The sequence below is a fragment of the Vicugna pacos genome, chromosome 18 (assembly GCF_048564905.1).
Source record: "Vicugna pacos chromosome 18, VicPac4, whole genome shotgun sequence".
NCBI lineage: Eukaryota > Metazoa > Chordata > Mammalia > Artiodactyla > Camelidae > Vicugna > Vicugna pacos.
In genome coordinates, this window is record NC_133004.1 from 38,054,922 (window position 1) to 38,068,856 (window position 13,935).

General features: G+C 54.8%; 2 protein-coding genes across 4 annotated transcripts in view; one reads left to right on the top strand and one right to left on the bottom strand.

The window, feature by feature from the left end:
• CASTOR2 (cytosolic arginine sensor for mTORC1 subunit 2) overlaps nucleotides 1-5,569 on the top strand; it is a 51,058-nt gene extending 45,489 nt beyond the window's left edge. The window contains exon 9 of the mRNA XM_006201356.4: nucleotides 54-5,569. Within this exon, the coding sequence (XP_006201418.1) occupies nucleotides 54-119 (66 nt within the window). The 3' untranslated portion in view covers nucleotides 120-5,569. The remainder of the gene's footprint in view (nucleotides 1-53) is intronic.
• A 3,832-nt stretch (nucleotides 5,570-9,401) lies between these two features.
• RCC1L (RCC1 like) overlaps nucleotides 9,402-13,935 on the bottom strand; it is a 36,023-nt gene continuing 31,489 nt past the window's right edge. For all 3 annotated transcript variants that reach the window (XM_006201357.4, XM_072943081.1, XM_072943082.1), the window contains one exon: nucleotides 9,402-10,374. In XM_006201357.4, coding sequence (XP_006201419.1) covers nucleotides 10,297-10,374 — 78 coding nt within the window. In that variant the 3' untranslated portion in view covers nucleotides 9,402-10,296. The remainder of the gene's footprint in view (nucleotides 10,375-13,935) is intronic.

A 13,935-nucleotide genomic window follows, 5' to 3' on the forward strand; every position in this document is an offset into this window, starting at 1 on the left:
GGGGAAGCTGGTTCTAGGGGCTCACAGGTGTTCACTCCCTCCCGCCCCTGCAGGTACCAGAAGAGAACATCAACAGTGTCATCAGCGCCCTGAAAGTCAGCCAAGCAGATAAGCATTAGGAGGGCCTGCTCCGCATTCCTCCGGCCGCCCCCCCAGGCCTGGGCCCGGCCCCACCCCGAAGACTCTTCATACAGTATTTCTCAACAGACTGGAAAATCAGCCCCGGGGACCCCAAAGCAGAGGCCTCTGGGAGACACCCCCGACGGCTGACCCTTCCCTTAGGCCTGAGGCCCATGCCAAGGCCTCCCCTTGCTCTCCTGCCTTCCTGGAGCCCCCAGACCCTCCAGAGAACCCTGCACCTTCTTCTCCCACCCCTGCCCCAGAAAATGATGTTTGAGGCCCAGGGAGCTTGTGAGCTGACCCACCTCCCCGTCCAGCCTTGCCCACAGCTTGGGGCAGACGCTGAAGGAAGCTGGCGCCTTCTACAAGACACTGGGGTACCGATTCTTGTGTCATCCTGGGGGGCTGGCTGAGCGGGGCTGAGTTTGTGGAGCCCGGGTAGGCCCTCGTGAGACCATGCTGTGGTCGCTGGTCTCTGGTTCCCTTGGCTCTGGGCTGGTTCCTGCAGAGTGGAGGCCAGTGGGCGGCCCTCTGGTCCTGTGCTGGCGAGGCTCCGAGGGAGCTCGGGTGGGGCCTTGAGCTGCGGGAGGGAACGCCAGCCACCTTGCCTGCCAACCGCAGGGCCTGTGCCCTGACTCCCAGCAAGACTGCCAGGGGGGCCCTGTCCAGACCCCATCACAAGCACTCAGGCCTGGGGGAGGGGGTTCCCAGGAGACCCCCCCAGCCTGGGGCACAAGCTCCTACCCCCTCTGCCTTTCCTTCTTGGGCAGGTAGAGCCTTGGTCCGCCCAAGTGGGGACATCCCCAGCATTCAGGGCCTGGGGTTTCTTAGGTCACCCCCACCTCCCCAGCAGCTGACTAGACCAGCACAGGGCTCCCCCATCATCCTGCCCACTCCCCCCGCCCCACTTTTGGGGGAAACGCAGAAGGCCTCTGCCCCCAACTCACCTGCCCACCTGTCTCAGTCCAGGGACCGTGGCGTTCATGAGTACACGACCTAGGAGGCAGCTTATCTGAGCCTTAATAGAGAAAACCATACCTTGTTTTAGTTTCTTATTTAATGTTTGCACCCAGGCTGCGGGTGGCAGCAGCTTCAGGGGACAGGGCCTTCTGAGCCCGTTGGGGGCCCAGAGCTTGACGTTGCTTGGCTGGCGCCCTGTGGGGCCAGGCACGGGCACAGAGAGCTGGAGCTGCCGCGGGGGCCTCTGCGGCAGGAAGCTGGGAGCAGAGGTCTGCTATGAGACAGGTCCCCGGGGCCCCCTACACAGGGCTGCCCAGCCAGAGTTGTTCTGAGCATCAGAGGGGCCCCGAGGGCCACAAGGAGGTGGACAGCCAGGTGGCAGGCCAGCCCCCACGGACAATGGGGTGACTCCCATGCCTCCTCCCCAGCTGGAAGGGTTTTCCAAGTGAGCAGGACCTGAGGGGCCCTCCTCGGCACTCGGGCAGCAGCTGGCGTGTGTGCTCGGAGAAGGGACCGTCTCTTGGCCTGGTGACGTGCGAGCCGCGTGGGGCCCTCTGAGCCCTGCAAGCCCACCAGGTCGGGGAGCTGTGCATCTGGATCCTTGCAGGCATTCAGGGCTCCAGCACTGATTCGGAGCCCACTTTTTTTTTTTTTTAAGTTGATTCATTTTGCACAAAACTCCAAAACAACCAAAACGTGTCAATAGTTTGCTGGTTACAAAATGGGGGTGGCCCTTCAGGCCCCGAGTCCCCTTTGTGTCCTTGGAAGGCCTTGATTTTTCTGTGGCGCGCCTCTCCAGACCCCCTCCCGTGGACTCCCCTCACCGTGTCCCCTCCCCGCCTCTCTCCCGCCGAGCCAGTGTCGGCCCCGTGCCCCCCAGAAACGTGTGCCCCAGACCCCCTAGGACGTATATTGTACACACATATAAATACCTGTGTTTTATGTTGATATAGATATATACTGTAAATAGCATATATACTTGAGCAATATATATGTTAATATATAGCGTGAGAGCGCGCGCACGGGTGTGTGCGCAGTACGTGGACACAGACCCCACTGTGTGTCCGTGCGCGTGTGTGTGGGCGTGCCCCGCTGTGTCTGCCATGCACACAGGCACATTTTGAGCCACCATATATTTTTAATTCAAGTATATAGGCAATACGATTATTAGAGAAGCCGACTGGCGGCCTCGGCCCTGACTTGAGAAAAACTAAACCAGCAGCCCAGGAATTGAGCCCCGGGGTGTGTGTTGAGGGTCCCTGCCCTCTCCTCCCCGAGTCTCCCTTGAAAGTAGGATTGGCTCCTTCCCACCCCACCCCCCATTTCTACCACCAAGGCCCCCAGACACCCTTGTTTTATTGGGGGACAGCAGCACGGAGGGAGGAGCAGTTGGAATTTCTTGCTTTGGAACAGAACGGCCCCCTTGCCAGTCCTCTCGACCTGAAGACCTGGGTCAGCTGGACGGTCACCTCTGGGTTTCAGTCCAGGTCTGCTCCCCGCACCCTTGATCACTGATGGCTCACCTGGTTTCTTTCACCTGCAAGGGTAGAAAGCTCAGGTTCGTTTCCCAGTTGTCATCCTGGGGACAGGCCCTGTCTCTCTGAGAAATGGGTGGATGCCCTTGACATTTCTAGGAGGGGCTGGTGCAAGGACTCGGCTCTCCCCGCTGCACAGGTGTGTATCCAGCCAACGGGGCAGGAGCCAACATCCAGGAAACCCACTCCCTCTCTTCCCCATCCCCTGCCCCCCAGCCGTGTGTGGAGGCCGGCACGTCCTTGGGGTCAGCGTGGTCAGGGGTTTGATCTCCAGCCGTCTGGGGAAAGTGAGTGGTTTTCTCGGTGGCCGGCTGCCCCCAGCCATTTCCAGCTGTTGCCAGGTCTCCAGACCCACAGAGGCAGCCCTGTTGGGCTGGGCATTCTTGGCTGTGTTCGGGGGGTGAGCAGGCGGCCCTGGAGCTGCCACCTGGGTTCCAGGTGTGTCTTTTGCTTCTGTACTATTCCCTAGTAAGAAAGCTCAAACCATCTGAACGCTGCCCTCGCCCCTCGCTCGCCCCATCACTACACACCACAGAGTGGGGAGAGGGAGGAAGGCGGGGAGCCGTGGGCTCCCCTGGTTCCTAAGAAACCCCCTTTCTCCTTCAGCCCCAGGCCTGAGCCAGCACAGAGTAGGGCAGCACCCGCCCTGCACCTCCTTCTCCACAGGGTCTCCAAAGCCCCCCAGGAGGCGGTGCCCACACCACTGCCCTCAGCCCAGGGCACACATCTGAGCACGAGAGGCGCGCAGACCTCCCAGGATTCAGGGTCCAGAACCCCCTGGGCACCAGCATTCTCCCCTCCCACCAGCTGGAGGCCACAGGCCCCCGGTGGGAAAGGGGAGAGTGGGTGGCCCGGAGCTGGCTGCTGGGGCCTCCCATTAAGGCAACACGGCCTCGGTGACCAATGTGGTATCTAGATGATGCCTGGTCATTTGGGGCTTGTCCCCTCTGAGGTGACAGAGGATGCCATGGAGGTCAGGAGAGGAGGCTTTGGGAGGTGGGAAAGGTCAGGCCCCTACCCCAAGCCAAGGGTACCATTTGCCTGATGATAATCACAAGTGAACCTGCCCACCCACCAGCCCCTCTGGCCACAGTTCCCAGCCACCCTGGGCCACTATTTTGAGCCTCTGGGTCTGGGCTCTTCCCAGACCCAGCTAAGAGAGGGGACCTTGGGAACCTCCCAGGTGATGGCATAGCAGCCCTGTGGCTGAGGGATTTTTGATGCCACTTCCTGAGTGAAAACGGTGAGGGGTAGGTAGGAAGCACCCCCAATGTATCTGCGCCCACATAAGCCAGGGCTGAGGAGCAGCCCAGGCACCGATGTCACGACCACTGAGAAGTGGCGGTGGTGGTTGGCTTGGTGAGTGGAGCTTGGTGGAGGATGATGGGGTCTCCTAGCGGAAAGCCAGGGGCTTTGGCTTTTCGGGTTTCCTGTATTGTGCTGAGGAGGTGCTAGGTCTGGAGTGGGGAGTAGCCCTCTATTCAGAGACCCACCTGGGACGGGAACGACCACGATGGCTGACGGTGGTCAGCCTGGCGGAGGGCCGAGGGCGGAGGGCGGAGGGCGGGCTTGGGAAGAGTGGCTGGGACTTTCCCTGAGGGGAGCTGTGCCCTGGTATAGCTAGATACCTTTTCCTCCATGTCAGAGCCCATCCCAGCTCTTTTCTTTGTTTCATTTTCAAATTAGAGGGAGCAAAAGGACACGCTTAACTCTCTCCCTAAACCAGGGGAGAAAGCCATGGGGGGGGGGGTGCTGCAGGCTTCAGCCTTGAAACCCACGCCCTCCTGGGAAGTCTGTTTTCTTGGGCGGAGAAGGACAGGAGTTCTTGACTGAGGCAGCCTGCTGTCCTTGGGGCTGAAGGCACCATCTGTGGCCTGGACTGGAGGTAGAAGGCTCAGCCTGGCCCGTGGCTTCTGCGGGCAGCCTGGTGGGGAGGAGGATTGTGGCTCTCGGTTCAAGGTGGAGGATGCTGTGACAGTGGGCAGTGCTGCGAGTCAGGACAGTGTTCTGTTTATACACACACATATGTGTGGGCGTGTGCTGTAACACCCACTAATATGTATGTGAGCAGCAGAGCCCAGATCAGAGTTAAGGGACTGGCTCACTGAGTATTTTGAGACCTTGGTACATTCTTACCCGTGGGCCACATGTACAGTTGAAAGGGTGGGGGTGGCAGACCTCAATCACAGGACCACCCCATCCCCTTGACTTTGTCCAAACTGCTCTGGGGAGGGGGCAGAGGTGCCCCTCCAAGGTCTAGACCTGCTGGGCCAACTCCAGGAACAGCCAATCCTGAAGACAGTACTTATAGGGAGAGATTCTGGGGATCAGTGCCCCCTCGCCTACTGGGGCTTGTCCACGAAGAGCATCCAACAAAGTTGGGAGACTAAAGGTGGGCCATGGCAGGGGAGTGAAAAACAGGCCAAATTCAGATCCCAAGACAGAGGCCATGCACAGTGCATTTTCCTGTCCACTGCTTCAGTTTACCTGTTCAGTTAATGGTCCAGGAAGAACTGGGCAAAGTTGGTTCTGAAACGGGGTTGGGTGGAGGGTTGGCTAACAGCAAACAAAACCCCAAGCCCTCCTCTTGCTCTTTGCCAAAATCATTTCCGTTATTCTGAGATGGGGTTGAGTGGATGCTGGATACACAGCGGGGCTGAGAGGGGTCTCTGCCCTGCCCAGGGTCTCGTCTTAGGTCTCGCCCTCACCCGGCATGCCCCGGGTCACCAGCAGTAGAAGTGACACCTACACCTGTCCCAAGGTCTGGGTGAGGGGGGAACTGGGCAGCCCTGCACCCTGGGGTCCTCATGCTTTCTTTCTTTCTTGAAGAAATACAAAACCCTCGAGATTCATGTACTGTATGACAGAGAGAAAAAAGTACCTAATGTTCCCCCCCAAAAAACAGTATATTTTGTACTTTGTAAAGTGTTCATTAAAATGGAGGAAAAAAACAATGTTGGCTGACGTCTGCCTGATTCTGTGTTGACCCGGGCTGCATCTCATCTCTCTCCATCCTCCGTACCGAGGCTGGGGGAACACGGGCCAGGAGCTGGGAAGGCAGAGCAAGAATCTGAGAAAGGAAATAGCTCTAATACAGCCCCTCTCGTTCTGAGTTACTTGATGCTGTGTAACAAGTTGCCCCAAAACTTAAGGCTTAAAATAATTATGTGTCCTGCTTTCTGTGGGTGTGGAAACTTTTGAAAGACCCAGCAATCCCACTCCGATGTACTGACCCAAGAAAACTGAAAACACGTCCAGCCAAATACTTGTGTGGGAATGGTCAAAACAAATAAAACGCTGGGCCAATGTCAGACTTGTACACGGATGTTTTGGCGTTATTCCCAATAGTCAAAAAGTGGAACTAACCCAAATGTCCATCAACTGATGAATAAGCAAAATGTACGTCAAAAACAGAACTGTCCCCAGATGATTCTGTTCCACAGCCAAGGTTGAGAAGGCCAGGGTTAAGGCATCGAGTCTGCCCAAAGGAATCCCAAAGCCTCCATGGAGGACACCGCCGCCTCTGGCTGGACCGTGGGGCAGCTGCCTCATCCTGCATTCCTCTGGGGCAGGCAGCCCCCAGATGCACCTGCTGGGGTGGATGCATCCCTCTCACCATGCATCCCCAGCCCCGGCAGGTCCTGGCACACAGCAGGCGCTCAGGACTGTGTACCCACTCAGCCCCCCGCTTCTCCCCCTGGGATAAGGGTCAACTGCAGCCATGGAACAGCGTACAGCCAGTTTTCGTCTCCAAGGTGGGCTCAGGTGGGGCATTTTTAATTGTTTTTATTATTATTATTATTATTATTATTATTGTCGATTGACAACACTGTGTTGTTTCAGGTATACAGCAAAGTGATTCAGGTTTTCTTCCATTGTAAGATATTGAGTATAGTTTCCTGTGCTTTACCGTAAAGCTTTATTTTATATATAGTAGTGTGTTATCTGTTAATCCCACAGTCCTAATTTATCCCTCCCCTCCTCCCTTTCCCCTTTGGTGACCATGAGTTTGTTTTCTATGTTGGTGAGTCTATATTTGTTTTACATATAGATTCATTTACATTATTTTTAGGTTCTACATATAAGTAATATACAATATTTGTCTTTCTCTGCCCTACTTTACTTGATGATCTCTAGGTCCATCCATGTTGCTACAAATGGGAGTATTTCACTCTTTTTTATGGCTAATATGTCATCGTATATATATATATATATTACGTGGTGTATATATACCACATCTTCTTAAACCAGTTGTCGGTTGATGAGCCCTTGGTCTGTTTCCTTGGCTATTGTAAATAATGCTGCTATGGACACTGAGGTGCAGGTATCTTTTCAAATTGTTGTCTTTGGTTTTTCTGGATACCCAGGAGAGGGACTGATGGATCATATGGTAAGTCTATTTTAAGTTTTTAAACGAACCACCATACTGGTCTCCATAGTGGCTACACCAGTTTACATTCCCACCAATAGAGCAGGAGGGTTCCCTCTTCTCCACACCCTCTCCAGCATTTATTATTCATAGACTTTTTGATGATGGCCATTCTGACCAGTGTGAGGTGACACCTCTTTGTGGTTTTGATTTGCATTTCTCTGATGATTAGCGATACTGAGCATCATTTCATGTGTTTGTTGGCCATCTGTATGTCTTTATTGGAGAAATGTCTGTTTAGTTTTTCTGCCCATTTTTTGACTCGGTTGCTTGGTGGGTTTTTTGTTGTTGTTATTGAGTTGTATGAGCTGTTGGTATATTTTGGAAATTAAGCCTTTGTCAGTCACATCATTTGCCAATATTTTCTCCCATTCTGTAGGCTGTCTTTTCATTTTGTTGCCGGTCTTCTTTGCTGTGCAAAAGGTTTTAAGTTTGATTAGGTCCAGTTTGTCAAAAGGGCCATTTTCTGATGGTCATGGCTTCATGTGCCCTACTCTCTGGTCTCTTGGCACCTCCGCTGCCACCAGGCTACCAGAGCAATAGGAAGACCAAGTTTCTCTGCTCCTCCACGGGCTGTCCCCACCCCCACCCGCTACATCCCACCTGTTGGCCTCCTTGGCAAGACAGTGGACTCCTGGTTTGAGAAGGTGACCACAGCATCTGGATTTATCCTTCTAAATGTGACTGCTGAGCACACATCTCAGTGTAGCCCCAGATGTGAGAAAAGTACAGCTTAGGACTCCAAACATTGCCTCCAGCTCAACCCTTATCTGGGCTGCTGATGCTCCAGGCTAAGTTTCAAAGGATGTATGAAAGAAAGGCTGGGATTTCTTGATCAGTGCAGCATGGGTTCCCGGGGGAGAGAAAGGCAGGTGTGGGGTTCCTGGGGGTGGGGATAAGCTCCTGGGGGACAGTTCCGGAGCCGGGTGGGCCCTGGGGCTCTGTCTCACAGAGCCAGGCCAGTGCTGGGTGCCGCCCCCAAGGCTGCCTGAAGGTGTCTGTACGTCACACCACACAGGCCAAGGCACCTGGTCAGCTCTGATACAGCGACTGCAGGAAGAATGGCCCTCAGGACGGTCTGAGTCACTCCCGTGGCTGGTGGGGAGGCGCCGGGACCAGCTGCAAGCAGAACAGCACGGATTTCACAGACACAGTCCGAGTTTTCACCCAATGCCAGGTTAGCGCTGGGCACTCAGCCAGACCCTCACCTGCGTGGTTCTCAGCATGGGGCTGGGGTTGAGGGGACAAAAGCTGTGAAGGGACATGAGCGCAGAGGACCCGGCAGATGCGCTCCGACCAGGAACCCGTCACCCACAAAGGGCACAGCTGCGCCACCTGGCCTGGCAGACCAGGCCCTGCTGGGAGATGCTGAGTTTTAAGAGAAATCCGAGGACATCCCTTAGTGTACCCTGGCTGCCATGTCTGAGGTGCAGGCAGTTGCTGGATCTGTCTTGGCTGCCACTTGAGGGGGAGGCTAAAAGCCATTCCCACCTTCAACAGAGACCCTCCGTCACCACCATCCCCTGCTATCTCTGAGCATCACTGGGGGGACCCCGACCAGCCCTTCAGGGCATTGCCCTCTGCAAATCAGCACGTGCTTTACGGTGTGTGCCTGAGGACAGATTACTGCTCTCCGCTGGGGTGACACGGTACCCTGCCCAACTAGGAGCTGCAGGAAGGTAAATGACAGGTGGTTTTCAATTTCTACTTCAAGTTTATGGAAAACCTGTTACAATAAGCAGAAGAATCCCAACCCCCTGACAAGTGGAGGTGGCAGGAGCCCAGGTGAGGGGTGCCAGGGCCGCTCCCCCCGACACCGCCTGGCTGGTCCCCGCTGCCTCAGGTCACAGCAAGGACGTGTGCTCAGCGTCCACTCCACTTCAAGCTCCCCCCAGCGTCGCCCGTCCCCTCTCCCTCTTACTTCCCCCCACTGCCCACACAGCCATCGAACGTGCTTGGCATTTTGCTTGTTTGTTGTCTGTTTTGCCTCCTCGAATGTAAGCGTCATGAGACCTGCTTACAGGGATTCTTTTGTCACCACGTGACCCAGCGTGATCAACAGTACCTGGCACGTACGCACAATAAGTGTTTGTTGAGTGAATGAATAAAAGGCCGAGGATGTAGGCAGACTGAGTGAGGTCCCAGTTTGTGACATGATTACCAGTTATTTTTGTACTTCATCATTTTCTCCCAATTGAACTGTGGGAGTTGGCTCTTCAGAAAACAGTTTCAGGCAGGACTGTCTTCTAAAGTATTTTTCACTGGCTTCTAGTTGCTTCTTTACTAAAAGCCTTATTTTTGAAAGCTAACCTCTAAATGATCAAGTAAAATAAAAATACCTTGTCAGTTCTTAAAAGTAAAAAGGCAAAAAATACTTTATTCCAAAAGAGATTTTTAAAAGATGTTTTTAAAGAAAGAGACAGGTTACATGACTAACATGAATGTTTTCCACCGTTTCTGAATCTTTCTTCTCCGAGGCTGGCACTCCAGCCAAGCTTTCGCAGGTGTGTTCGAAGTCCGTGACCCACAAGAATTCAGCATTTCTTCCCGAGGGGGCCCCTCAAGTCTTCTAAGCCAGGCAGTAAGAATGGTCACGAGGCCAGTGACAGCCGTGGGCCCACAGGGTACCAGGCTGGCGCCCACTGGCACTTCCAGAGAGAACCTGGGTCCAGGGGATTCTGGCTGGTGTCCGGGCAGCAAGCGGGCTGGGGGCGCCGACCAGAAACGGCTGAGGGGCAGGGGCCTGAAGGAACGCTGGCAGTTGCCAGCCGGCTCCCTCAGTCAGGCAGGGCCCACCCAATGCCCAGCACAGCTGCCCAGACACCAGCCGGGAGCGCTGCTGTGCCCAAGGACTACAGGAGCTCTCCTGAGCCCTCAACACTGCCAGGCCACCTTTTAAGACACAACGAAATGGCCTCTGTCAGAGCTAAGCTTTCCTAAGACCAGATGGGACACCAGAAGCCGCCCCGTGTTCCCTGGAGACAGCCGAGGTGAACGAATCACCTCCGCCCTGCCAGGGCCACGCAGCCCTGGGCCTCGGCCCAGTGCAGGCAGCACGGCTCGCCCTCCGGGGGAGAGGGGGCCACATCCCAGGACTGTCATTCCTGCCACTCCAGGCTGCAGGAGAGCGTCCCATCGCACGCAGGGCCCTGACCCTCTCGGCCACCATCCAGAGCCCTGGCAACTGCCTCTGCTAAGCAGTCCAAGTGGTCCTGAGGCCGGAGCTGGGCTCAAGCGGGTCAGGGAGGAGGTTCAGATGAATGACCTGGCCAGAGTCACCATGTGATCCACACCACACGCCACGTCCACAGGCTCCCCTGGCATCGTCACCTGAGAAAAAAGACCGGGCGCACCATAAGAGGAGACGGCCTGGCAGGGGCCCAGCCAGGGCCTGAGCCTGGCTCTGCCTCTAGGGAGGTGACCTCACTCATCGCTCGGCCTCGGCTCCCTTGCCTGAAGTGGGTGCTCATACCTACCTGGCAGAATCAGCTGGGAAGGGTCACCCTGAGTCCCCAGCATCAATGGCAGATACCCCAAGAGCCCACACTGGGCCCGAGCAGGGATCCTGCGTGCACCGTCCGGGGACATGAACGTCCCGCAGAGGCTGCTCCTCTGAGTAACTCCCCAGAGGGCAACATTCGCGTTCAAGCCAGGGGTTCAGTGACCTTTCCTCAGGGTCACCGCCACAGCTCAAGAAACCCTCCTGCCTTGTCTTGCCTCCAGGCCCCACTTTGGGAAGGAGGCAGCCCCGGCCCAGCATCTTCACTCACTTTACCATCAGCTCCAGCCCCAGACTCAGGCAGGCTGCTCCCTAGTCCTGGGCACCCTCGAGGGGTGTTTGCTAAAGAAGGTGCCAGAGGCCTGGATGGTCGTCCTGCAGACACTGCCCACCCAGGCTGACGACATCGTCACAGAAGGCCCAACCCTCCAGGTCACGTGCAGACAGCCTCGTGCAGCTGTGGAGGCTCCAGTCGGCTGGCCTTTAAGGTGACCCTCGCTGTCCCACAGCTGGGCCTTGGAGACAAACCCCACCCCTGCAGCTCCTCCTCAGTACCCACGACACGGTTGGGATCGCGTCCACAGAGCCAGCGGATTCTCCAGGAGAGGAGCACTTTGCTTTCTCCTGTTGTTGTATTATTATCGTTATTATAAATATTATTACTTTAAATAGGTGGTAGTCATGTGGCTACAATTTAAAGTTACATTTAGAGAAAAAAAACAAAAGGTATTAAATGTATCTGGACACCACTGCTGTCATCACCTGCCCGGCTCCCCACCTTCCCTCTGAACTGGAAACTACTTTTAACTAGACTCTTCTCTTTCCAGAGATTCTGGACGCAAGAAGCAGCAGTACAAATGTAGTGTCTTCTCAGAGGGCAATTTCTAAGCCAGAGCCCCCGCACCACCTACTCCCCAGCCTCCTGCCAGGACGCTGATGCTGCTCTTCTGACCAGATCGGAACTCGCTATGCCTCCCCGGGGACAGCTGGAAAGGGATCTGTAACAGCCTGCAGAGTTTACCGAGCTTAAGAGGGGAAAAGGCCTCATCCAGATGGCCTGGCCTAAAAGCCCAGAGCAGCAGCGCTGACCGCTGGGAGACAAGTCCATTAAGGGCTCTTGGCCACAAGGCAAACGGATGCTACCCACTCCTCCCTCCCTAAACAAACGCCTTTAGCAAAACCTGTTACAGAAATCACTGAATAAACACACAGCGGTGCCCCCAGCTCATTGCAAAGGCCCGGAGCTGCAGACAGCGCTCCAGGCTGGCCGGGGAAGCAGAAGAAAACACGCTGCCCGGGGTGACCAGGCCAGGTGAGCTCCCAGCAACCTCCCCAGACCACCAGAGCGCTTTATTGACCTTTCCCGGGAAAGCGCCACTCTCCCGCTGACCTGCAGCCGGGCTGCTGCACTTACGCACCTCTGTTCTTGTTCCCCAAGTGCCATGGCCATTAGAGCCCAGAGCAGAGGGAACCACGTGGCCTTGGGGACACATGGGATATCAGCTGTGGCTGCAGCTGGCCCCGGGAGCCTCTCTAGGGAGCAGCAGGTGGCCCCAGGGGCTCCGGCGCCCCCTGGCGAGACAGCTCTCTCAGTCTCAGTCCCTGAAGTGAGTCCAAGAGGCTGCCCTCAGACACGTTTCATTTTTGTCCTTGTCAAGGTTAAAAGGAGTTTCTATTCTAAACCAGTTTAAACTCACATTGCAAAGGCAAACAGATCCAGAAACAGAACCATATTTGGCCGGTTTCAGTGACTCTGAAAAGTGTGAGCAGAATCAGTGTAGGAACATCTCTCAGCACAAGGACAGGTTCCTAAGACACACGCCCACCAGGTGAAAGACAGAGTAAGGCCGAGGACGAGCACTGGACTGGGAGTGAACAGGCAGCCAGGCTCGCCACCTCCCCACTCGGCCGCATCCCAGATGCCCTGCTCGGTACCCAGAGGCCAGGCCACGGTGGGGAGACGGCTCAGCCAGCGAGGAGGCCCAGCGGCTCCTGAGGCTGCCACATAATAGAGGCCCAGCAGCCAGAGGGTCCCCAGCTCGTGCCCCGAACCCCAGCCAGGCCCGAGCAGCAGGGCACGGGGAAGCACAGGTTTACATCGCAGCCAGCCCACCGAGTAGCTGAGACTCCTGAAGTCAGTGTGCGCAGGTGCAGGCCGCGTGCAACAGCCCAGCCTTCACAGGGTGTTCTGGGGACGAGAGAGACGGTACAAAGCGCCAGCACACTGGACAGCTGGGCTGTCACATTCTTCCCTGGAAAGTGAGCACACGTCCTGGGCAGGGGGTGAGGGTGGGGGTGAAGGTGAGCTCCCCCTAGTGGTCCATTCCCAGGCCCTCAGGGCAGTCACTGGGCAGAGGGGCCCCGCCTCGCCCTCTTCTTCACCACTGGGGACTCCAGCTCAGGCCTTCCCAGAAGAGGGGACTGTGGTGACAAGACCATCATCTCAAAGTCAGACATTTCTGCATCTGAATTTTGGCTCTGCTTCCTGCTAGGCATGACCTTGAAGAAATCACTGAACCCCTCTGGGCTCCGAGCATCAACGAGGAGCAGGAAAACATCTTGGAAAGCTTCTGGAAGGAGAGGTTTGAATCAGGTGGCTCAGAGGTCACTTCAGGGACCTACGAACCATCAGAAGAGCCCAGGCTCCGTGAGTCTAAGAGTAACTAGTCAGTACCAATGTAGGAGCTACAGATAAGGCTTTACTTTTTTTTCTTCTTCTTTCTTGGAATACTTTATTTTTTTTTTAATTATATTCGGTTTACAATGTTGTGTCCATTTCCGGTGTACACTTTTTTTAAATTGCAGTTGATTTACAATGTTGTGTTAGTTTCTGGTGTACAGCAAAGTGATTTGATTATATATGTATTTTTCCAGATTCTTTTCCATTATAGGTTATTACAAGGTATTAAATATAGTTCCCTGTGCTGTACAGTAGGACCCTGTTGCTGCTTATCTATTTCATATATAGTAGTTTGTATCCATAAATCCCAAACTACTAATTTAGCCCTCCTCTCAACTTCCCCCCGGTAACCGTAAGTTTGTTTTCTGTGTCTGAGTCTATTTAGTAAATAAGTTCATCTGTGTCATTCTTTTTAGATTCCACACATAAGTGATATATATTTGTCTTCCTCTGACTTACTTCATTCAGTATGATAATCTCTAGGTCCATCCATGTTGCTGCAAGTGGCATTATTTCATTCTATGATAATAGTATTCGTGCGTGTGCGTGTGCCTGTGCCTGTGCCTGTTTTTTAAGGAATCTCCGTACTGTTTTTCATAGTGGCTGCACCAAAGTACATTCCCACCAACAGTGTAGGACGGTTCTCTTTTCTCCACTCCCTCTCCAGCATTTATCATTTGTGGACTTTTTAATGATGGCCATTCTGACTGTG